At 31.9% G+C, this 25,677-nt stretch overlaps 1 protein-coding gene across 1 annotated transcript; it reads left to right on the top strand.

Annotated features, from left to right (window-relative positions):
• Positions 1-20,968: 20,968 nt before the first annotated feature.
• On the top strand, positions 20,969-23,109 carry LOC135120850 (mitochondrial substrate carrier family protein N-like). Its single transcript, XM_064045170.1, has 9 exons — positions 20,969-21,045; positions 21,111-21,172; positions 21,226-21,312; positions 21,413-21,508; positions 21,921-22,002; positions 22,186-22,333; positions 22,516-22,636; positions 22,706-22,934; positions 22,992-23,109. Exons 2-9 carry the CDS (start codon positions 21,115-21,117, stop codon positions 23,107-23,109), a joined length of 939 nt encoding a protein of 312 aa, XP_063901240.1. The 5' UTR covers positions 20,969-21,045; positions 21,111-21,114.
• Positions 23,110-25,677: the final 2,568 nt, after the last annotated feature.

The following is a 25,677-nucleotide window of genomic DNA, read 5'->3' as shown; positions in this document are numbered from 1 at the left end:
TCCCTCTGATCCGCCTAGTCGCATCTGCGGTCATAATGCTGGCTCTCTAAGTTTGAGGCACTGCAAATAAAATCGCGTTGTATTTTGACAAATTAAGAAATTTTAGTTTTCTTTATACAATTTGTTTCTAGGAGTTTTGTCAATATAAACAAAAGCAACTTCTCTGGGCCAATTTTATTAATTGACCATAATAACCCCTATTTTAGTTGTCTTCTCGTAAACAATTAAGTAAGAAGATCTGACATAAACAAAGACAAGCGGGTAGTCAGTAGATATCCACTGCTAGGCAATAACACTGTTTCTAAAGTGCTGCTATTATTGCTTTTAAAAGGCTAAAGTGATACAATAATTTAACAGAGCGTTTGGATCCTAATCAGCAGACGTCGTATTCCTAGATGTTGAAAGCGATTGCAAGGTTTTTTAGCACAAGGATAAGTAAAGCACAGTTGTTCATTAAAAGAGAAATACCACAAAGCTCTTCACGCTCCTTCATGCTCTTTGCGTTTTATGTGCGCGAGGAGCTCGTGCAGGGTATTTAGTCAACAATCAGCTTGCTGAAGAGTAGAGAAATTTTTGCCTTGGGAAACCTTGAGCTTCTACCGTCACTAGTTTCCGATGGTGTATTGATCTCGTGATGTCCCCAGTTGAGATATTGGGGACCACTATTGATGCGCCAACAGCAACCTCTCATCGCGTAACAGGCGGTGTCAGTTATGACATACGTGCCTTTTGACTACACCGGTTTGCAAACAATAGCTTCCCCGATTTAAATATTATATAGCAAGTTGCTGCGCGTCATGTATTGTGCGAATCAATGCTCTATATCGTAACCTCAGGACTGAACTACTAAATAACGTTTTTTTAAAAAATACTGGCTTTACTTTCAAACGATATAACCGAAACACACCGATCGACTCTCTTGCTAGGTTTCCCGTAAAAGATAAGGGTTTTTTAACAAAATGATATCACAGCTAAGAGCGAAGTACTAAGCAATGCTGAGGGAATATTAGCAGCCGTTACTAATAATGTGAGGAACAATGCTCTCGTCGTCCATACAATGTGCTTTACATTCTTGTTGTATTAATAATATGATTTAGGACCAAGGTATATAAATTATGTATGTGGATGAATTTGCTTTTATTCAAGCTGGAATCTTATTTTGTACGTTATTAAGAGTTTAAAAATTCTGTATTAATTTTAGCCAGAGATCTGCACCCTCGTTTAAAAATGTTTCAATGTTTTGCATTTTTTTTATTTAATATAGAATAACTTTTTAATAACATGATATATAACTTGAAAACTTATACACAGTACACTTCTGTGTTTTAGCTACATTTTGAAAATACATGATCTTTAATTGGTTTAATATTTGAAAGATACGGTCTTGCAAAGTTAAGAGATTATAGAAACAATTTTGCACGTAGATAAAATTTAAATTAATAAGATTTTTAATAATTAGTATAGCTCTCTTTTGCCTGAATCAATGATTGTATTCTTTTTGGCATGTTGTTTAACAGATTATAGTATTGACCCGAGTTATATTTCCCATTCTTGTTGTACTCGAGCCCAAAGCTCGTTCGAGTTAGCAGGAGCTGCTTCGTATGATCCCAATTTTCTCTTCAAGATTCCCTACGCATACTGAATGGGAATGAGACCAGGGAATTGCGGTGATCGGTCTAGCACTTGAGAAGACTGGGCACTGGAGCTATAACTGCACCGCTAGCGTAGTGTGACATGGGGTATTATCCCGCTGATAACTTTTCATCAAGATTAAGGCCCTACCAATTGCATGTTCTGGGTAGGTCATTCTCAGTAACCTAACTACGTGTTTGCGGTGATGCTCCCTGGCACCTTTTTAAAAAATCCAACTCCCTCAGGTGTTATAAAGGACTATATTATAATTGATCCTCCTTCATGTTTATACGTTTGCAGAACCTGGTATTCAAGTATTCGATTGTCGCCGACTCTCTTCCAACACCACCTATACCATCTGAATAATATCAACTGATTTTGGTCTCTTCCGAAAAAAAAACTTTTTCCAGGTCAGAAATGCTGATTTCGTACTTTTTCACAAACTCTTATTCTCTCGTGATGGTTTGACAAAGCGGGTTTTGTTAATTTTTTTTTCTCATAGAAACCAGCAGAATACGATGCACTTCAAACGGTCATGAAACTGATCTATCTAATATTGTTTTTATGACTTTAAAAGTGAGCAAATTCGTGCGCATTCGATGTCAATTGCCGTACAAGTCGATCTACATCTCGGTTTTTTAAGACCTTTGGACGCCTAGATTCATTGCAAGAACGATTTTTATCATGAGTTTTAATTCGGGATATCGTGCCTTACTGACACCTTATTCACGAGCGATCTTAGTAGAAGACTTGCTTTAATACATAAGACATCCTTTTTTATTGATTGATAGTTTACGCCTTATTTAATTAGAGTCTCTAACTAAGCTATCCTTTATAGTTACCCAAAAGCTTTAAAAAAAACCCTATGATGAAGATTAAAACAATTTTGCACGAAGAAGGATCACATTAATGTTTTTTAAAAAACTGAGGAAGACCAGATTGTAATAAGGAAAAAAAAGGTATGGGAAAAATTTAGCTATAAGAGCTACCAGCCTAAAGAATTAAAAATTTGTTTATTTTTTGCTTATAGCATAATCATATGCAGTGATCTTAAGTTGAGTATGAGTATAAGAGAAGATTATACATTTTGTCTTTAAGAGTTTATAAAAACCTTTTATTTAAAAATTTAAATTGTAGTTTTGTTAGCAAGGGACATCCTGACCTGCAAAAATCACTGGTCGGTAAATTTAAGACGGTCTCAGGTCTAGTATTTAAGGCTCACTCTCCTGTTAATGGTTTTAGTGGTTTTTTACCTATTTTTCAGGCCGAATGGAGACCATTAGAATTTATGAGGGCTAGGTTAAATGCGCCACCATTAGAGGAAAAGAGAGTTGCGGTCGTTGAGAGTGGAACCTTCAACCTGGAGAATCGCGTGAACGCTCTTAACCGCTGAGCTACGACGGCAACGCTCGATCCCGACATAAACTTGCGCCCAAATAACTATAAATTAACTTGTATATATATTAACTTCGCCATAAAACTCTTTGGGAAAAATATGTGTAGTATGTACTAGTTTGGTTAAGAAGTTGTTATTCCCTTACCTTAAGTAAGGTTAACATTTAAACAGTTCCGGTGATTATAAAATTTGTTCTAAAATGAAAAATGCATTTAACAAACATATTATAATATATGTGATTATTATTATCTTTTATGTAGACAAGTCAGAAGCGGTTAATTTTAAAAATAGTAACATTTAAAACCAAACTTTACCGTAACATAATTTAGATAAGAAAAATAGAGATACATTTTTTAAAAAAAGCATTCATAGAAGAAGCTCTGTTTGTAAACTTTTGTGAAGCTTAAAAGCTAAGAAAAATCACATCCATCTTGCATAACTCTGTAATATAACTTAAATCCTTTTAAATCTTCTCAGGTTTGAATTTACTGGTCGTAGTATTGCCATTACTGTACAAAAAAATTCTTTACTTTAATTTTTAAGAATTCGAGTCGTGTGGTCTTATATTTTTCATCAAATTTATAATGTAAATAATATATTATATTATCACTTTAAAGAGCATCAAGTCCAGAAGAGTTAAGCCCTTTTATTACCATTAACTAGTCTTACGCTTTGTTACTGAAAACTTTATAACACGACTGCTCTATTAAAGTTGTTCTGGAATTTTAATTGCTCTTAGTTTATTCGTGGCTTTCTAACGACTATTTAGTAATTAAAGATCTTTCTAAACACCTAACATTTTTTTAAAGATCGTGTGGTAATGCAAAAATTCCTGTTTATTGTTTTTTGTAAAAATCTCATGAAAATCACAATTCGTAAAGCTGGGGAACCCGCCTAGTTTTCCTTTACTTTTGACCTAAAATACTGCCTTAGTTAAAATGTCTAATATGACTTTGCAGAGTAAAGTTTTTTAACTAAGTATAACTTGAAGTAATTATACACTAAGTACAGTAGTAAGAAATAAACCATTTAGAATACTAGCTCTTGGCTAAATAAAATTTTTTTTTATGTGACTATACTTTTGTTCCAGAAGGTATCGATTAGATAACAAAAATATATTAAAGTTATTAAAGTCAGTGAGCTTTTATCTTTAACTTAATGTCTTTTTTGGGGTTGCTTAAGGTCATCTGACATTATTTTTTTTAACAGATTAAATTAGATGATTTTCCAAAAGCAAATAAACTAGCTAGTATTAGTGTTAATTACGTTAGTTGTGCATGTCTATCCTTGGGTAAATTTTGTTCCTAATATGTGTGGTAGTCAAAATAAAATTTTTCTTTATAATGAGCTGTCTTAAAATTTTTTTTGGGGTAGTAAGGTAGTTGGTTAAAAAAAAAAATGTTTGCTTAATAGTTCTAATAGTATCTAAAAGGTTTTTGAGTTAACACTTTAAAGTTAAGGGGTCCCTTAGCAGCTAGCGGTCCAAGTATTTAGGCAAGATCGGCGTTTCTAATTAAGTTGCGCTGATAAAATTTTGTCCAAGAAGCTGTTATAAGATTTTTATTGAATCTAAATCTTTTTATAAAAATTACAACTACTTTCTTAGGGGTATGCCGGATTTGACTGTAGTAGGTGTTTATATCTCTTCCCTTACTTTTGGATCTACACAGGAAGAAAATTTACTTATTGTTTATATCGGAAACCCTTCGACAAAACTAAATTGTAAGTGTTTTTACTAAAATTATATGTTTTATGTCAAGTGTCCAGATACTCCGCTCTTCTGCTTGCAGAATCGACTAGTTCTAGCGCATGTTGGACTACAAGCTTATCAAAGGTCTTCTCAAGTCCCATTACTATTTCGGGCGACATAATCTAAGATACTGCCAGATATAAGAACGCAAAATTGTTTTCAAAAATTATTATTTTTGTACTACATATTTTTATTTGTAAAGAGCGCGATTTTTGAATTGGGTTTTCTTAGTCTTTGATTAGAGTTTTTGAAGGCCCCAGCCTATAGGGCTGCTAAGGTCAGAAAGTTGGTGTATTAATTGCTTTGGTCTAAGGCTAAAGCCGAAAAAAGTTAAAAAGTATGTACAAAACTATGCACTCAATTTTTACAGACGTCAAATATTTAACTTCTTTTAAATAAGGCTTATGAAAAGTTTGTTTAGAATGATTATAGATATTAAATGGATGAAATGCATGAGTTTTACATGAGTTTTTACATGTTTTCTCTATACTCATATTACATATAAAAACTTAACAGAATTATATACTTCATTTATAAAAGAGTCCTTACAGAAAATAGTAATTGTTTTTCTAAAATTTTATAACCGCGAATTCTAATAATAATCTAACTAATAATTTCTATTTTCATAGTAATAATAATAACAAAATAAAATAATAAAACATTTGTAATAAATAATATTATTGTACAAGTAATAATAATGCTAACGCACAATCATATAAGTAAAATAATAGTATAGCACTAACAAGTTACTTTAAAAAATGAGCTGTCCTGTAATAACGCTGGTGGTTCACAACTATAGTAACATATGAGCTCGAAACTTGAAGGAAACAATTGCTAACAAGTATTTTATTTTGCTACTGTATTTTATTGAAGCGAATTTACTAAGTAGATATAAATTCTTTATTATAAAATACTTTTCAGTAAAGCTTTTGTAAAATTTCGAAGACTTTCATGAAAAGTGGGTGCGCTTCAACTATAACGCGTATAGGTTCACTTGAACGCAGATTTTTTATACAAGTTGTTAGTGTTGTTAGTTATCTCGAAGCTTCTCGCGTTGTATTTATTATTGTAAAGAAGCCACAATGGAGAGTGAGGTGTTATTAAAGTAATAATATTAATAAATTAATAAAGATGATAGAAATTATTATTATCAGTATATTTGATAAAAAAAAAGAAGTTACTAAAATATGTATATAAAACTTTTTTAATATTTAAATATTTATAATAATATACTTTTAAAAATGTTTAAAATTATATAAAATATATTTATTAAGAAATAAATCTTTTGATGAAGATAAATATATTTCTTATGTTATGTAATAAAATAATAATATAGATAAATAAATATATAATTATAATTGTAATAATAAATATGATAAAAACTTATAAAAAGGAAATACAAATAATAAAATTTTTTTTAATAAAGAAAAAATATTTACATAAAAAAAACTTTTTAAAAAAATATACACTTATATAATATACAAGTAAGAATATAATAATAATAAATAATTTTTATGAAAGGAAAATAAATAATAAAATATTTATAAAAAGTCAGTATTTTTTAAAAACTTCTCGAACAGCACAATTTTACGGTTTTTCATCTAAAAGAATTTATTAAAAAAAGTTTATATAAACTTTTATTACTTATTACTTCTAAAGAATAAAAGTAAAAACACATTAAATATAAAATTTTTGTAAACAAATATTTTGCTAAAAATTCTACTTAAAAATTTATTAAAAAAATAATTATTTTAAACATAAAAGTATAAAAAAAAGAAAAAAGTTAAAAATATTGTTTAAAAAATTTATTCTTAAAAAAAAATTAATATAAAACTTTTATTACTATAGAAGAAAAGTTTACAAAAAAATGTGAAAAGCTAAAAATAATTTATATATTTAAAAAAGTTTATATATAAATAAATCATATATAAATATTTAATTAACTACAAAAAAATAAATTCCTCTATTATTTATTAGTAATTAAATTATGAGTATACATAAAAAATTAAAATTATAAACAAAATTGCATATAATATTAATAAAAGTAATAATAGATCGTTGAAAATTTAAAAGTTAAAAAAAAATATGTGAATAAAGTTTAAAATTTCTTATAATTTAATAAAAAATATAAAACTAACCAAAAAATATTATTTTTTAACAATTTGCTAAACACAAATTATACATAAAATAAATATAATTTATTAATTCAGATGAGAATATTTTTTAAAAAAGTTAATAATTTTGTTAAGAAAGATTATAAACCATAAAAAAATTGTAAAAAAATAAATAATTATAAAAGTTTTTGAAACTTCAAAACGCGTAAAGATTTATATTAACAAAATAATAATAACAATAATAATTAAAAAGAGTAAAAATGGAAACAGTAACGTTTAAGTAAATAAATATAAGAAAATGTATACTTTAATGTTAGATAAAATTAATAATCTATTATATTATATACAAGTTTTATCCTTGATTAAAAATTAATATATCAATACTTATAACAGAAATATTATAAGCTATCTAAGGTTTAATGAAGCTTAGTCATCTTGTAAACATTAATTTTTAAATTACTTAACTAGAAAAGCTTTTCATTACAAAAATGTATAATTGCTTCTTAAGTATTTTTCCTTAACTAATTCACTTAATCTATACAAAAAATGTAGGGAAAAGAGATTATTGACATTTTATATAAAAATTAAAAAAAAAATAAGATGAAAACTGTCATTTTTATAATTTACTAAGTAAACAAATAGCTTACTAAAATAAGAAATTACGTGCTCGAAGAGTCACCCCTATGGTCAGAGGTCAATCTAATATACAACATTTTTGTTAATGCAACTCTACTTAACATTCATTCCTTAAATTGTTTATAAATTTAAGTATATTGCCTGTTCAATTTATTATTATTATTTAATATCTGATTCTTAGTAATTTTACTTATTAGCGCTAACTAACTCAATTGAAGATTAATCGTACTTATAGCATCTTTTATGAAGAGGAATTAATCCACAGCATAAATGTGCAATTATTAACTATCTTGTGTTAAGGCAAAAACACAAATATTATTATCGATTATTTTATCATTAAAATAAAATAAGTTTTAAAAAATAGACCTGAAGGGTGCAATTACTAAATAGCTAGTGTTATGTAGAAATACATGTGTTATTATCGATAAATTTAAAGTTATGTTAAAGATGGTAAGAAATTTAACGGTTACAATATATTGGTAGCACTGTTACTAAGCCCCGGAACCTATAGAACAATCAATATAGAAAAGATACTAACAAAAATCTGTACGGAAGATCTAATTCATGGAAAGGAATATGAACAGTTGTTTTTTGTAAATGGGAGCGGCGCAGTATATATAAGAATACTACTAAAGAACACTATTTAGTACCTTAAGCATCGAAACACCGCTAAAACCGCTCGACACCGAAGGCACCAACACCAGCGTAACAGTACTATTACATTACTATTATACCATCGGCTCCGGAACAGAGCAATAATGTTCTTTGTCGCCTCTCATTGCCGAAATAGTCCTCCGATCTGCGTTCGTCTTTGCTACTAACAACCGTAAGAACTCGAACTGACAACTTAGCATGTTTCACCAATGGCTCAATATAGGTTTAACATGAGCTTCTAAGCAAATTAAATTTAAAACCGCTTTGAAAGGCATTGCCAGTATACATTGAGTCAGTTCTTAAAGGAAACTTATTAAATCCATAAGCCAACCTTTGAACCAACAAGACTAGTTAATGAACACGAAGGCGCCAAGCAAAAAGCATGTTTATAACGATAATGTTACATCCAAAGATACAGGGAAGACACCTGCCGAAGGATTTATGCTACAGACGCCTTTTCGCCAAATTTAAGTATAGTTGTTTTCAACCGTTCGTCCCTAGCATAACCTGAAAGCAAAATTCAAGTCAGTCAGTTATTTATAACCTGCGACTCTTTCTAAATAACGTACTGCTCACCGCTCAGAACTTTAATATAGAAGTTACCAGAATCACGATTCTATGGTTAAATTATTTTAACTGAATCCAAGCCTCAAATCGGAAGCTAGTATGTCAAATTTAATTTAATCTAACAGAGAGCTTACTGGAGTATCAGTCATTACACCTCAGAATAGTAGAGGGTGACATGACCCGATCAAAGTTTTTTCTCCAGGATACTTTTCCACCTTAGGATGGCAACTTTTTAGAACTTCGCAGATGGAAAACTTCAGGGTCCCGCCAGGACTAAAGTGCATGTAAACTCAATTTTTTATATAGGGCCAATCTTTTTGCGCCGCTTTACTTGCGTGAAGAATGTACAATCAAATGACGAAAGCACCGAGATATTGCTAACAGTCTAAGGCACAAAATCGCGCCTAGTCTCCCTATTGAGGAGCCAACCTGCGCAGCTGCCAAACCCGGATCTTTAAAGGATGACTGACGCCTACCTCGCTGCGATCGAAGTCAAATGAAGGCTGCGACACAACTCTATGCGAACAAAAAAAAAATGCGCAGCGAGTAGAAGTTATTGAGCTTATATCCCATCTTATACGAAGTTTTGAGCAACTTAATTATGCCAAAATACCGCATACAAGATAAAAATAGTATTAATAGCAAGTAGATTAAGGATAAACAAAGTTTAAGGTGCTTAGTTATTAGAGTAAGCAGTAGTAAATCGATAGTTCTTATGGTCGGACCGCATTACAAATCTATCTCACAGACTGCTAGACAATACTATTTAGTTCCCGATACCACCGACCTAGTTAGCGAGGCCGATCAGATAGCTACAGGAATCGACACTGACCTATTCAGATAGTTAGCATACTAGTAGAAAGCACTATATTACAAGTGGCAAAACTAGAAGTCAGCTATTGCATTCATTTATGGTTGATTAACCTAGCTAAGCCAGTCAGGTAGACCGAAGAGGATAAGTCAGACCCTCCTGGTACAGGTAATTTAGCGCCTGCATCTAGACTTTAGCTTTCAAAAAGTTTTACCAATTTTAAGAGCAGCTATTTCTAGCCGAGTACTACCAAGTCATATTTAGCCAACCCTCACCGGCGCTCTTACCGGAACCTAAAGCTATAACCTTAACTGCAAGTCAAAGCTAAACTTGCACCATAAGATTCAACCCACAAGTCCTACCTGTAAGGATCAAAGGTAAGCTAAAATTTCCAAAGGTCTGTCATCTGTTCAGGGTTTACCATTATTTAGGGCAGGTCTTTCGATCCGTATACAAAACTATAGCTCAGAGTTCTTCCTCAACCATTGCACTCAGTCAACAGAGCACGACAGCACTATTCATAACTTCACGTGTTTGATCATTCCTTGGAAGATAAAAAACCTTTAGCCCACTTGATGTTTCAGCTAACGTTCAAGGAAGCATGCAGTCATAGAGGTTTATTAACCAGTACATCCTGTTGACGCTATTTAAGCAAAGTAACCAGTCACAGAGCGAGGAATTCTCTAATAATGCATATTACTCAACATGACCAAGATCAGAGAATCCTTCCTGACTCGTTTATCTAACTTTAATTAGAAACTTATCAAGTCTTCCCAAATCTCTGCAAGGGTCAAAAGAACCTTTCTAATTACCTATGAGAAAGCCCCAAAGCACAATGTAACCAGAACCATAACACCCCATGTTAATGCCAAAGGCAAGCTTAGTGAACCAAGAAGATTGACTGAGTTATTTCATCTAACACTAACTAGTAAACAAGATAACAATCTTATTAGAGAAGGTAACAACATTATTAGACAAGGTTTATCAGCTCAAAATAATAGTACGGATCACAGTAGCAGTGAAAGAGCTTAGATAGCATTTCTCCAATGCCACTTACTTTTTCACATACGACCGTATGTCTAAAACTACAGTCATTGAAAGCCTTTCTTTCTTGATCAAGTCCATAATACTGTTGCATTTAGCATTTACCGCTTCGTCAACAATCAATAAACACGTTACCATTAGAACTATCAACCTTTGATAGAAACTAGCCTGACATCAGCTCATACCAAAGCTCTGACTACTGAAGGTTTGTAGCTTGCGTGGAAAATACTAGCCCTTATTACTTATTCTCGCAACGGTAACGACCTAGGCGCTTATGCCTTGATTCTAAAAGATAACCTTTTCAGTTTTATTACGTATCGCTCTTCCTGTTAACTACTGCACGAGTAAATGAATCTAGTACTTCACTAGCCTTTGGACGCACCTCGTTACCACGGAAACAGTACTAGTCATAACTTAGAGAGATCAAAGGAGGAAGAGAAATAACACTAGTTCATTCACACGAGCGTAAGCCTCCACAATGAAAATCGATACTCCAAGAATCAGTCAAGACCGTCTCTAGCCCCTAGGAGGGTGTCAAATAGCAGTATTTTCTCTAGTCGTTCAGTATTGGTAACTTAAAAAATCTAAATAGATAAAAGTTTAATTGCACGTTGTAAAAAGTTTTTTCATTGTAAACTTACTTATCTCGAATTAAAGTCAACCAACTATCTTCACCTTATCTTTTTGTTTCATTATGCTACATTAGGCGATACTTCACAAGGAAGCTGCTTTCGTTACAAAGTCTTGGCATTTACTGGTAAAAGCACTAAACCCATTACTTTTATAAGGCATGGAGACCGAGACCAGCCTTAAAGTGCTTGATACAATATTGGAAATAGAACAAGTTTACTAGTAGGTTCTATAGGGTTAGTTAATATAAATGTCTCAACCCACTTGTGAACTATAAACGGGACATAATGCTATTTGCCATCGCTCATTTTCAGAGTAGTAAAAAGAAGTCTGCTATCAAACTTCCATAAAGCTGCATTAAATGCTATTTTACTCAGGCGGCTAAGTATATTTGTTCTTAATCAACATTTTTCGGTTAACTAGCTTTCTAGGAACATTAAATAAAATAAGACAAAATAAAATAGTAAAATTCACTCCCAATAAATCGAAGTTTACTTTATTCAACTTGTTTATTCCTAAATTATTCGCCTTTTGAGTTACTTACATCCAGGAAATATGCAGAGTGTTACTTGTCATTACTAAAACAATTCTTCTGTCTGCGTCCCTCTTTGCTACTTGCAATGAACAAAGCTTGAAATAGAAGTTAGCTAATCTCATCAAGGCCTCATCCGAGGCTCGGAATCTGCTTGATTACCTAGGATAATCTACAACCCTCAAGGATTTTGTATTTATGCCCTACTTTATAAGATAAATAAGTACTCTTCCTCTTAGTCAATATTACCAGTTTTACACGAGCTTAGTTGTACCGTTAATAAGTGCCAATAATGTTATTTAAAAGTCATGTGTTAACAAAGTTAGCTAGATAGCCTAATCCGTATAAGTTCATAGAATTCTATCGAACCATCCTACTAATGTTGTACGGGCTAGAATCGGACTAGTTTCTTCCTGCGAAGGTTTAACACCTCAACCATAATACCAATTTGAACCTAAACTTCTATTCCTTTGAGTAGAGGCATTACAATGTTACTACCGTCTTCATGAAATTGGTCCTAATTGAAGCTATTGTCGTTCGGTTAGGTAGTGAATAATTCTTTTAGAGCCTTCCCTCCAACATTTGACGAAGTAAACAACAAAACCCCCCAACACTATATTTTCACCACGTTAGGGGTCAGCCACTATTTGGCGTAAAAAAAGGAGAGCTTTAATGTGGTTATTTATTTATTTAAGTAGTATTTTTATCAAGATAATACTTAATTTAGCTAGGCTACAGCATTCTTACTTTAGTAGTTATAGTGGTATTATGCTTTTTACAAAAATAGGTAATTAATTAAGTCCTGTTCTTATTCCATGTTAGTAGAACATAAACATTAGATAAGCGTAATGGTCTTAATAAATAGTTATCCTCATTGTTTTTGGTTAAGCAATCCTATATAAAGCTTTTACAATGCTTTCTAAGCACAATTGTACTATTTATAAATAATTCTACTGATATAGCTACATGTAACAAGTTCAATGTAATACCATTTATTGATAATAATACTTTACCTATAAAATACTGAGATAATCCCCTACAGTCTACCATTCTAACTGAAAAACACAAAAGAATTTACTACTTTTACTTCGATGAAGCACGCTACCGTTAACAAGATTATGTATGATATTTAGTTAGGTAAATGCCTACAGTAACAAATTAGCCCAACTATAAAGCCCTAACTTATGATAGAAATCTTTAGTATAGCCCAATTAAAACACTATCCTTAGCTTGGCCCCTGAAGGTACTCTAAATCGTAATCTCTCCCCTTTAAGTGACATAGCTTACTTAAAAATTAAAATAAAGTAACAAATTTTACTCAATACAGAATCTGCTCTAATATAAAATATGAAACTTAAAATGTGCTACTAAAAATTTAAATCAAACTTAACAATAAACTAAGATTCAGTGTAAATAATACATAAAACTTACTAAAATAGTATTGTTTTACAATTAATTCCCATCCGATGACCCTAATGACCATGAGTTTTTATATTTAGTGCTCTTCTATAGAATAATCAAGCACAAAAATCGACTGTATAGGAGATAGCAGCTAGTTAACTCTGTCTCCAGGTGCACTTTCTCTCGTACATCCAAGCGTTTTTATTTTCTTGGCGCAAGAGCTTGTGATGCCTGCGGCGCTTGGCTGTCTTCGCAGCAGGTAAGACCTTTGTTGTTTAATAGTTAAACACACTGACCACTGCGTAGGTGGGTTACTTAATGGATAAACTTTGAAGCTCTTTGTGCCTTGAACGTGGCATCTAACCTTTAGATTCTTCGTCAAGTACCGTACATTCTTCATTGGACGTAACGATCACTGTTCCTTCTCCAGGTTCAGTGTCGGACAAGGGTCAGAAAAGATTGTCTCTATCTATAAATTCCGTGTTCAGCCTTTGTATTAATCTCGGTGACTGTACGATGGTTTCGATCTAGGGCAGTCAATGGGTTGCCATCCGTTGGTGGGATACAACGAGGATGCATAACATCTATATCGGGCCATTTCACCCTCTACCTTTCAAAGAGATCTACATTGCTGTTGATGTTACAGTAAAATCAAATTAATCAAACTCTAACACAGTTATGACACTAACAGCGAATTAACTATGAAACTCATTGGAACGTAATTATGGTAACTTCCTAGTTTAAATTCTGTTTTGAGAGTTATGTTGTACTGCAGAAAAACTAAAGGTTGCAAGAACTAGCTAACTAACAAGTATGCTAATGACGCACGTATCGAAAAATATACTATTAAAACTGGCAAAAACTAAAAGCTGAACAAAGTCCTGTGGCAGGTGAAATCTTCCCTGTATCTTAAGTTGAAACATATGGTTAACATCTTACCTCGAGCCTGTGCCTTTCTGATTGTTAACTAGACTTGACCCTTCACGGATTCGCCTAAGATGGCTCTATAGTGTAATGTTTGAGCTAACTGACCTGAAAATTAATACTTCGAGATGCGCATTAGCACTGCCTTTAGAGGCGGTCTTTCGAGATTTGCCTATAAAGAACTGGTGTAGTTAAATACATTAACTCTTTAAATAAACAAGTTAACAAAACCAGCTATAGAAATCTACCGCTACCCGAATGATTAGTTGCGACGAAATATGGCGGAAAGAGCTGTAGAATTAGTGATCTTCAAATAACATGAAAGACCTGTTTCCGGATCCATTGTTGCAATCAAATCCACGTTAACATTCTCGTGAAATCTTGTTTTAATGTATAATTGTGACAGTGTCAGTTACATAACGTTCCATGGGTGGTTGAAATATTGTGCTCTTTGCTATGGTGCTAAATAGTGCTATTTACTAGTTCTATAGATATATAGCCGACCATTCCGTTAATAACTTTTGTAGGACTATGCAAACCAAAAATTAGGTGGTATTATATTATTTTGAACTACTCGCCCAGTCCCACTAATCATTATCTTCTGGGTTCATTTGAAGAATGGTTGGATACAACAACTTTACTGTTTTCAATGCTACAATTAACTTAAGGGTTTAAGCGGGTGAGGATCCTAACTTACGCAAAACAAAACTTACACAACCGGTGTACGTTGATAAAATGTAAGGTCTAATTTAAGATTCACCGTAATTCTCAACAGCATCCGCTGGTAACTAAACATTTATAAAACACAGGACACTTATACTTCAACTATAGTCTACCTATCTGGCTTAAAAGAATCGGTTCATCTTTTTCTAGTAATCCTAACTTAGAAACTAGAGAAATATGTATATATACAGAATTAATGACTCTATGGTATTGAATGACCAGATTTAAACTTGAGCGAGAGATGAGTTGGGGGTAATGATAGTATTTGACAATATTGGGACGACCGTTAACTCCGAAAAACGATCATGAATCGAAAGGGCTAAATTTAACTACCAGCTTAAAAGTATAATATTTTTTTGTTTGTAATAAGGCGGTAATGTTGAAGGACGCTGTGCACATGTGATCATATAAGGTTGACTCGAACACCCGCTTAAGTTTATTTCCTTTCCTGTTTGTTGTGCAATTGGATTGCTACGCTTGGAGAGTCTATAATAATCAAATTAGTTTAGTGTTTCTAGTACTTCGACTCCCCTATATTATTTCACTTTATTGTATCACTTTATTGTCTTTAATGTACTTTATATTATCTTTATTTTTTACTTTACCACCTACGGCCTGTGAAATTCAGCAACTTTAAATATACAACCAACTGTACAAGACCTGATACACACATATGCTACTATGTCACTCGGTATATTCGCTTAACCACAATGGGGTTGTTCCTTTCAAAGTTTTATTATATTTAACAAATGCTAGTGTCTACTCTTCCCTTCTTAGACTGTAGTGCATTGGCTCTTCATGTATATTTTAAAAAAAAAGCGCTTCGCAAATTATAGTATTTAGAAGATGTGTACTAGTTTCTACGCTGTAAACAATCGGTACCCATGCGGTGGCGCTTAGCGCGGTCCAGTTTTGAGAAGTTTAACTACTTATAAAAAGAGAGACTAACATTTATAAATTAAGATAATTAATTTTGCAATAAGTCTATTACTGTATATGTGTTAAAATATTCCTGTATGACTACGGGTCGGAAAGAAAAACAGTTGTAACTAGTTGTCACTAATTGCCTTTTTTCTAAAAAAAATCCGGAATATTTGAAATAAATTAATTTTTAACAATAATAGTTACTTGCAAAGTAATTTATACCAAGTAGCGCTGGCATCTTAAGCAACCTTAAAGATGCTGCTCTATTATAATTAACCAAAAGACAGGAAAATTATTTAGTGTTCTTTTCTTGTTGCTAGTATGGTCAAGTCCGTAGGTAAAAGTTACCTTGGCCTGAACGGATATTGCCAAATGCCCCATAATAAAGTCAAGTTCTCGCGCTGCATAAAAGTTAACTGGCCCTCCACCATCCCCTTCCGTCTTTCTAAAACTTGTTTTCGAAAGTAATTTTACAATCCAATTGATAAGTGCTGCTCTCGCAGCCAAAATGTTAGGCGGCATTCCGCTAATCGTTTTTGTCTTCCTACAACTTGTTTCTGTTGGTACCCCTACAATCTTATGGACTCACTTCTAGTTGTCTAATCAGCGGTCTGTTTTTTACTCTATTTTCTACTATTTGACCGAAAATGTTCTAAGTCTAACACTCTTCTATTTATATAACTATCCCTGTTAAGCGATTTTAAGCCTCATAAAAATTATAGCCAACAGCTAATAACCTTTATCGGCTCAATGCTTAATAGTAATAAGATATACTCTCTATTTAGCTATGCAAGTTACCAGGAAAAGTCTACTGTATAAAAACGTAGCCCCGCCCACAATTGTCTTTTTTTACTTTATGGCCGGACTTTGAAGTATCCAATCTTAGTTATTCTCTTCTTCGGTGAGATAGAGTTCTTGCAATATTTTAATTTAACTAAAAAAGTGCACTGATTTAAGTTATAGCTTTTTAAAGTGGCTTATATTCTTTATTATATTAAATTGTAAACATAGTATAATTATATAATTTGAAGTAGCACAGGAGCTATTTTAACTTGCTAAACGGGCATAACCCGCAGCATTTCAAGGTTTACTTTCAAAAGTAGAGATATTCAATAAATTTAATATATTATATATTTAAAAATAAGAATTTAACCTAAATACTTAACCATGAGTACAAAATTAATGCATCACGGTTGGTATAAGACAGATCAGTTGGTCTCTTAATAATAAAAATAAATTAAAACAACGAGAGTGAGGGACAAAAAATACGCACTAGTAGAGTTCCTTATATAAACTAAAGCCGAACCAGTTATTCTTCTATGTTATAATTATATAATTATAACGCTCCCTAGTTTTATTGTTCCTTATACTAAATTTTTTAAAAATTATTTTTTGCTTTTTGGGGATAATTTAAAATCTACGAGATTGTTTTAAAATTTTGTAATTATCTAAGACTAAACCAATTATACAGCATTCAATTTTATGTATAAAAAATGAAAATCAAAAACCACAAAGCTTAGCAAGTTTAACTGATTCTTTTCTTGTAGTTTCAGCATCTTCCAAATAATCTATAGCTTTTTTAAATAAGACCATTGGTTTAGGCTTCGATATTTAGTAATACCAAAAACAATCATACTCGAATTAGGAAATTTTTAAATATTCAGGTTTATATATAACTTGAACACTCGAATTTTTAAGGTAAACTAATATGTATTTTACCAGTTTCTTTTAAGTCGGAGCATTTTAGCGGAGCATTTATAAGCTACTGCTTTATAAAAGTGTGCGGATCATGGCTGTGGGGGCGCTAATTATTACCTCTCGCCCTCTGCAAAACAGTAGCTTACGATTGCACCGCTAAAATGTTACAAAATCCAAGGAAGTGGTCAATATAACGAATAAGTTATATTAGTTTACGTTTAGATTCATAGTGTTCAAGTTATATATAAATATGAATTTTCAATATCCTAAACGGTGAAAAGGTTGTTTTGAAAAAGTGAATATCTAATCCACTGGTATTAATTAAAATACAGTTGTAAAAAAAATATAAATCAAAAACTGCAAAGCTTAGCAGATTTAACTAAGTCTTTAACTGCAGCTTCGGCAACTTTCTAATAATTTATAGCTTATTATTTTTATAAATATTACTACTATTAAATTCTTACCTTTCCCAAATTGTATGGTACCTTGTAACTTTATAGCTAAAATATTAAGCTACCGCTTTATAAAAGGGTGCGAGAGGGTCCCCCTAGTATCTCCCCAGTCAAGCTTCGCACACTTTTATAAAGCAGTAGCTTATAATTGCACCGCTAAAATGTTCCGAATTATAAGGAACTGGTAAAATACATACTAGGTTACCTTTAAAATTCTAGGTTCGAGTTATATATAAACCCGACTGTATCGAATGTAGGTCAAGGGGAAGCAACCTCCTTTCGATCTCTTACACATTCTTTCCATTTAATTCTGTCGAAGTTTTGCCGAGTTACTGTTGTGAACTTGAATACACGGGTGACTACTCTTTGTTAACCTTGAGAAAAAAGTCAGAGGCAGTGCAAATAGGGACACGATCCAAAAACAATTTTTTTTGCTTTTTGTTAAAATTCAACCATTTCCGACTTGTTTACAGAAAGGTAAACCTCAAAAATGCAAGTAAACAACTTTTTAACCTAGCCAGTAAATTATAAAATCATATCCACAACTAAACCCCCAACTAATTGATTGTAAAAAACGTTTTTTTAGGTATTCAGGTTGTTTGTAAGCTTAAAAAAAAAGAGCTTTGTCTGATATTTCTTCTAGTTCATAAGCACAGATAATATAACGAGGAAATCTCTTTTTAAATACTATATAAGTTGTATATGAAATTTAAAGATAATGTATTTTTTGGTTACTATTACACTTGCGTACTCTTATTCCCTCGAGCCACAGTCGCATAAGATTTTTCTATGGTAATAGGAAGACGTGCACCGGAGAGGTTAATGAAAATTTCAAATTAATATCCTTTTTAATAATATTGTGAACAGTTCTAAATTTTTCTTTTTAAACAAATAAATTCAGAAAGAATATAAAATAGTTCTGATAAATCTCCACTGTCCTGTTTAGTTAGGTACATTGTGACAAATGCTTAATAAAGTTAGGAAAATAACCTTTTATAATTCTTTTAATCATATGGGCAATGTACCCTCCATCTAACTTTTATACAACATTTTGCAAGGAGTAAATTAATATAACTCCAAATATTAAGTAGTTAAAAATGGAGCAGCGGAAGTACCCACAGGAATATCTTTTAAATGTTTTGGTAAAAAAATTTCATTAAGTGGATAAACAGGTATATGTTACAAGAGTGTTGTGCTCTCAAGAGCTCAACCCTCACATTACATGCATACATTAAACAAAACCCAAAATTATAAAAAAAAATTTAAATAGAAATATTTAGGGTTAATCATCACGTAAGCATTTATGTTAGGGTTAGGCAGTAAGAAGTAAAAGTTTTAGCTTCACGAGAAATCAAAAATTCCTTTGGTTTATTTTAGTTCATAGTAAAATGAATTAGATTAACAATTCTCTATATTTTTCATTATATTTAATATATACGAACTCTATCATGCAGCCTGCACTTTTTCATGGAAGTATTGTTTAGGGTCAAACCCCTATGCTTCTCTGAGACCTTTATAAGAGCACATTTCCTAAGGTTTGACCTCCAGTTCAAAGGTTCCAGGGCAGTTGTCTTTTGAGGAACACTACACATTAGGTTCATGAAATCCATTGCTCTTTTATTTTCCTTCATTCTCCTTGTTAAACTAGATATTCTCTCGGTGGTTGGATCTACTTCTGTAGTCGTTGTTTTCAGCTGGCCTGTTCTCTTTTTTAGTATTAAGAAATTTTAAGTGAGAAATGAGACAACCGTAGCATTGTTGGATGACGCGGTGGCAGTAAATTGCAACATAGAAAAAATTTTAAAAGTAAAAGACTTTAAAAAAAACGTGGGTCCTATTAAAATTATAACAGCTTATCTTAAAGTAATTGGTCTAGTTTTTAATAGAAATAACAGACTCAAGTCGGGTTAAAAGCGAACGAAAAACCGATATTACTTAGTGGGACTATAACTAAGGTCAAAAAGAAAAGAGTGACCAAAGAATATGATCAGTCGTTAGCCTAAAGAGGTTTTTAAAACTTTAAAAGACAAGAATCGCTTTAAAGCCTATAACCCATGTGTGCTTGAAATTACAAAGCACTGGGAGCGTTATAGTTAGATAGGATAAGAGACTAGTAAAGAACATTATTACATAATCCTTTTTAATAAAAGAAGGTGACTCACACTAAAAGCATTTCTTTAAAGGGTTCAGCCGTACTTGACGTAAATAATATGAATCGAAGAGCAACTAATGATATCAAAAAGTGTCTAATAACCAAATTATTATTGATGATGCCTGCATAAATGTTTATAAAGAAAAAAATGTTTGTAACCTTGGATTAAACTTGTAAGAGAATATTAATTGCATGAAGGATTAAGTAATTTGCAGTATAACGTGTATTTATATCAAAAGCAGGTTGTTCTCAGGTGGGTGGTTAAACAGTGGGTAGATGTTTTCTGTGTAACATTAAAGAGAGAAATTTTGTTAAAAAGATGATTAAAAAATATTGAATCAACTACAAAAAAATTAAAACCGATGAACTTATTGGAATGCACGTTGTTATCCCTGACAGTGCACCCAAAGAACTTAGAGTGACCGACTCACTGACTCAAAATCTCTGTCATGCTCACCGAGTGACGTCTGCTTAAAAGGGCAAGAAGATGTTAGGTACACCTATCAACTTATTAACTCAGATCTTTACAGTATCTTGCTCACTACCTAAAGTTCACGGCATTAGAATACGGGAATAAAGCCAATATAATCCAATTTACAAGCTTAAAAAAGAATACAAGTTTATACATAAATTATAAGCAGATTCTAGTTTTGCGTCTGAGAGCGATAAAAAGCAGGACATTAACGTCCATGTTTTATGTTGAAACAAAATATATATTACTCTTTTGCGTCTGCGAAGTTAATGGATACAAACTCTTCTTAGTAAGTTAGGAGCTTTTTACCCAATTAAAACCTCCAGTTTCAAAATGAGCAGAGCATAAGCCTCCAAACCCTATTCTTAGATCCTCATGGCTCGGGGGTGCATCTTTTTTAGCAGCGGCTCGACAAAACAGATCTAGCGTATATATATTTATATAAAACTTCCGGGAGATAATTTAAGCGTTTGAATTGTGCCTTGCCTGTTTACCATACTTTTTTCTTTATTTGCAAGCTTAATATCTCTACAGTATCTTTTTACTTTATACAGTCTATAAATTTTCCTATAATATATAATTTAATCATATGGTTTAGGATCATGCCCGAACAAAAGAAATATACAACCCTTTATTTTGCTAAAGGGGCTTTATCAGGAGGTTTAAATCATTTTAATATTGTCTTTTATTAACTATATTATAATTTATAATAGGAATTTGTTGTTCCATAACCCACGGAGCTCTTTGCCCTGTAGATGTCATAAAAACCAGAATTCAACTCCATCCCGGAATTTATGACGGTTCTTCAATTATTTTGATATTCTTTTTAATTTTATTTTGCCTTTATTATAATAACTTATCTGATTCTTCTATTACAACAAATATTTTTATATTTTTAAGGTCTTTATGATGGTTTCAAGAAAATAATAAAAACAAATGGGATAAAAGATTTAGCTACTGGCCTGGGCCCCACAGCCTTTGGATATTTTATGCAAGGTGAATTTTTTTAACATGTACTAAGCACTTTTTTTATATGGTATAACTGAGTACCTTAATTAAGACTTATAATATTTATAGAGTGTTTAAAATTTAACAAAAAATATAAAAAATAAAATGATTTTTAATAAAAGTTTTATTATCAAGGTGTATGTAATCTTTTCTATTACTATTTTTTTAAGTGTTGATAAAGTTATTAGATTTTGTTATGCAATTCGTAAGCCTCGAAGTTAATTTTTTAGTATTAAACTTTGTACTATTAATTTTTGCCCCGTTAATTTTTTAATCCTTTTTTAAATAAGTTCTTGCTTTAAATTTTTTTTGTAAATTATTGTAAAACTTTTTTCTTATATATTTTTCGTAGGACTTTTTAACACAAAGTTAACTATTTAGCCTCATTTTTATTATAAAGGATGTTTTAAATTTGGAGGTATAGAATTTTTCAAAGTCAAAATGGCCCAAAGTCTAGGAGTTGACAAAGCGTGGGAATACAGGTAAAACTGTTGTTCTTCATAGTGATCTTTATATGAATTTCCTTTATATAATAAATTTCTTACATTATTTTAAGTATTGAGCCTTATATATAAATGGAGTAATTTATTTACTTTTTGTTAAGATGTTAAACCAGTGATAGCTTTAAATTTTACTTTGTAAATATTATTATCATTATACTGAAGGGTACCCATATACCTCTCGGCCTCTGCTTGCGCTGAATTTATTGCCGATATATTTTTGTGTCCCATGGAAACAGCTCGTATTCGCCAGGTGTCCAATCCGGAGTATGCTTCCGGCGTCGCTAATGCCTTTATAAAAATTCTTAGAGAAGTAATTTTTTAAACATATATTATGTTTACATAAATAATATTGTCTTTAGATTTTTGTATTATTATGTATACTCTATGATGATTCACTATATAATTATTTTTTATACTTTATCTTTTTACGTTTTTTACTTTGTTTTATACTTCATTTTTGATTTACTTTTATTTATGTTTATCATAAATTAGGAAGGACTCATTCGAGGCTTTTATTCTGGGTTCTATCCTCTTCTTCTTAAGCAAATCCCCTACACGATGGCAAAATTCACCGTTCAAGGATTGGCTGCTGAGCAAATTGTGCTCGCCATTGGTTGGTGGCTTTAATATTTATTCCCTTGCCTATCGGCGTTGATGGGTACTTTTGCTCTTTATTTGCCAGGCACGAAGCCGTCCGATATGACCGAAGGAGGGAAGATGGCGCTTGCACTCTCGTCTGGGGTCTTGGCAGGCGTAGCGGCTGCTATCATATCCCATCCGGCCGACACTCTTCTCTCGCTCATTAACAAAGACAAAGGCGCCGGCGGAGAGGGATCGATCAACACTCGCTTGGTTCGAATAGCACGTGACATTGGCTTTAAAAAGCTTTGCATCACGGGATTGGGGCCTCGGTCTGCTTGCTTATTATTTTTAATAGCACACTTTTTTTTAATATGTCTGTAAATCAGTTGTGTTATGTTTGGCGCTCTGACAGCAGCGCAGTTTGCTATATTCGATACTGTCATGTCCTTAACTGGAGCTGAAAAATTTAACTTTGTAGAGCCCCAAACTTTGAAAAAAGTGTAAAGTTACAATTACCTATTTAGATTTTTTCTTTTTGTTACTTTTTTAAATTATTATAAACATATTAAAAAAGCTTTAAAGCTGCTTTACCTGACTTTTAAAACTATTTTGCTTTAAAGTCCTCGGGTAGAAATCAGTCTTTCCTTTATTATATGGCAGAGGACATTGGCCTGCATTAATATAATTTTTTTATTAATATATTATGATAATACATCACGATATTAAAGAAAGGCACTTACAGCAAATAAATTTTATACTAAAAGATCGGATTATAAAAGTTCTCTTGCTTTTATTGAAAGCAAAAAAGTATATTAACTAACACTTTCTAGTTACCTCCAATCAAGTTTAAATTACGTTGTCTTATTTAACTGCGAATCCGCATTTCCAGCTTCTCTTCCGCCACCCCCTTTATAAATTAATTTGGGTAAATACAAATTGAAGAATCAGATGAATAGCTAATTTTAAGATTTGGTCCGCTATGTGACAGCAACTAAACTTTTTATAAAAATGCAGCTTTTTTATTTGCCAGGGATTATAGTAGAGTTATTGTAAGTTTACCCGCTTATTCGTATCTATTACAGCCCTTATATAGGAGAATAAACTAATACAAATTGGTTAACACAAACTTCTAAGCCTTTAAGTCGCAGACGTTGAATATGTAAGGCCTAATGAGGGCGAGAATAAATACGCAACCATCAAGACCGAAGGAGAAATCTGCGCCAGAAAATGAAACTCGCGTTTTTTGATTTTTTACGCTTCATTGCACCCAATCATTGAGATACGACTCCAAACATAAAATTTCGATATTTACGTATTAAAACTGTTGGAGTAAAGGTTTTTTAAATTTTTTAAAAGCCCTTTTCTATGTAAATATTGTGGTTGAAGTGTAACAAAGTTTTACAAAAAGTGTAAAAGATTAATTTTTTTTTAAAAAATTTTATGGGCTTTAAAAAGATTTTTAAGGAGAATAAATTTTGTCTATAATAAAATTAGCCTTTTTACCAAAAGCCCTAGTACAAACAACGTAAAGATCTTTAAGGTAAGTCTAGGTTACATAAATAGACTAATTTAAAGTTAGTGGACTGTAAAGTTTGTAAAATATAATATGTAAGTATTAATTTCTTCTTCGTTTACTTATCTAAACAAAATATAATTTTAATGGATAACCCCTCTACACAGTGGGTTTTGTGGTGAAACTGTACAAACCTCTAAATAGCATATTTGGGTGTATTTTTAGCCCAAACTTAACATAGTTGCCCTCGTGTATAGAAAATTAACTTGATGGAATCTCCTTAATTTCAACTTAAAACCTTAACCTTCTTTTCAAATTTCGGCGCAAGGACTTCGCAGAATTTTTTTATCTCCGTCAACGCCCAACAAAATTGCTAACTGATGGCAATTTGAACTGGACGGTAGAGTAGAGCCGGAAAAATATTTTAAGTTACTGCTGCTATCTTAATTTTTTATAGATTAACGTCTGTAATAGATAATTTCCCATTTTCTGCTAAGTTGACATAGCTTACAAGTTTTACAAAGATGGCTACAGAATTTATAACGGGCTGTTGGTCTCGCCTTTCTAATTTAAGTCCTTTTTATTCTTACTAGATAGCTGACATTTTTAGGGTCTCTTTAAAAGAAATACGTACTAAGTCTTATATTAAGTTTGCAAACGCCTTCTCCCTGTAAATAAAGAAAGGCCAAATGAACTATTTCATCACAGCCAAACATTTGATATAGGAAAGGTTGAGTCTTGTGGCGAGATAAGTTGTTTTTAACCACGGAATAATTCTTGGTTATTCAGGCATTGTATATTTTTTAAAGTTGTGTAAGCTTTTAGATTACCAGCGCATTAAATCATTCCGTCATGAATTGCCATTTTTTCACTCTACCTGGTCTACCATGAACAATTTTTAGGGTACTGTATTTAAAATATAAATCGTTCATTACGCAAAAGGCTAACTCTTGTTCAATAGTTTACTACAGGAAAAGTTAACCTTCAGATATGTAAAAATAAACTGAGGTTTAATAGTAATACTTTAAAGTTTAAGAGACTTGACAAATAACCATAAATTGTCCATCGTATTGCGTTGCATGTCATGTCAAATTGTCCCTGTCTATATAGTTTTGCTAGAGGTTATCATTAACACAACTAAATAAATTTTTCCTTAACCTAACTTTGGCACCAAAAAACATAATTATATTCTGCACTGCACGTGGTTAATTTTTGTGTCTGCCGTCCTATCTATTTGCAAAATCTTATCGTGTATGAACGATTTTCAGACAGTTTACTAGTTGTCAAAGCCCTACAAAAAAAATAAAGGGAAGGGGAAGATGTTTTTACCAAATGTATAAATTTAAGCTTATAACCGAGATATTATACTTTAAAGAAATTTATTGAGACATTATAAATTATGTGTGGAAGGCAATCTATTAATAGTAACTACTTTAATGGATCATTATTAAGAAGATTCTACGTGTTTTTTTTAATGTTATAAGTTATTAGCTTAAAACTCTTGAAAGGCTTGTTAAAAGGACAATGCAGAGGTCTTTCACTCCTCATTAACCTTCAAT

The sequence above is a fragment of the Zophobas morio genome, unplaced genomic scaffold (genome assembly GCF_036711695.1).
Source record: "Zophobas morio isolate AGI-343-1 ecotype UQ-CSIRO unplaced genomic scaffold, CSIRO_AGI_Zmor_V1 ptg000428l, whole genome shotgun sequence".
NCBI lineage: Eukaryota > Metazoa > Arthropoda > Insecta > Coleoptera > Tenebrionidae > Zophobas > Zophobas morio.
This window is presented reverse-complemented; position numbering and strand designations above follow the sequence as displayed.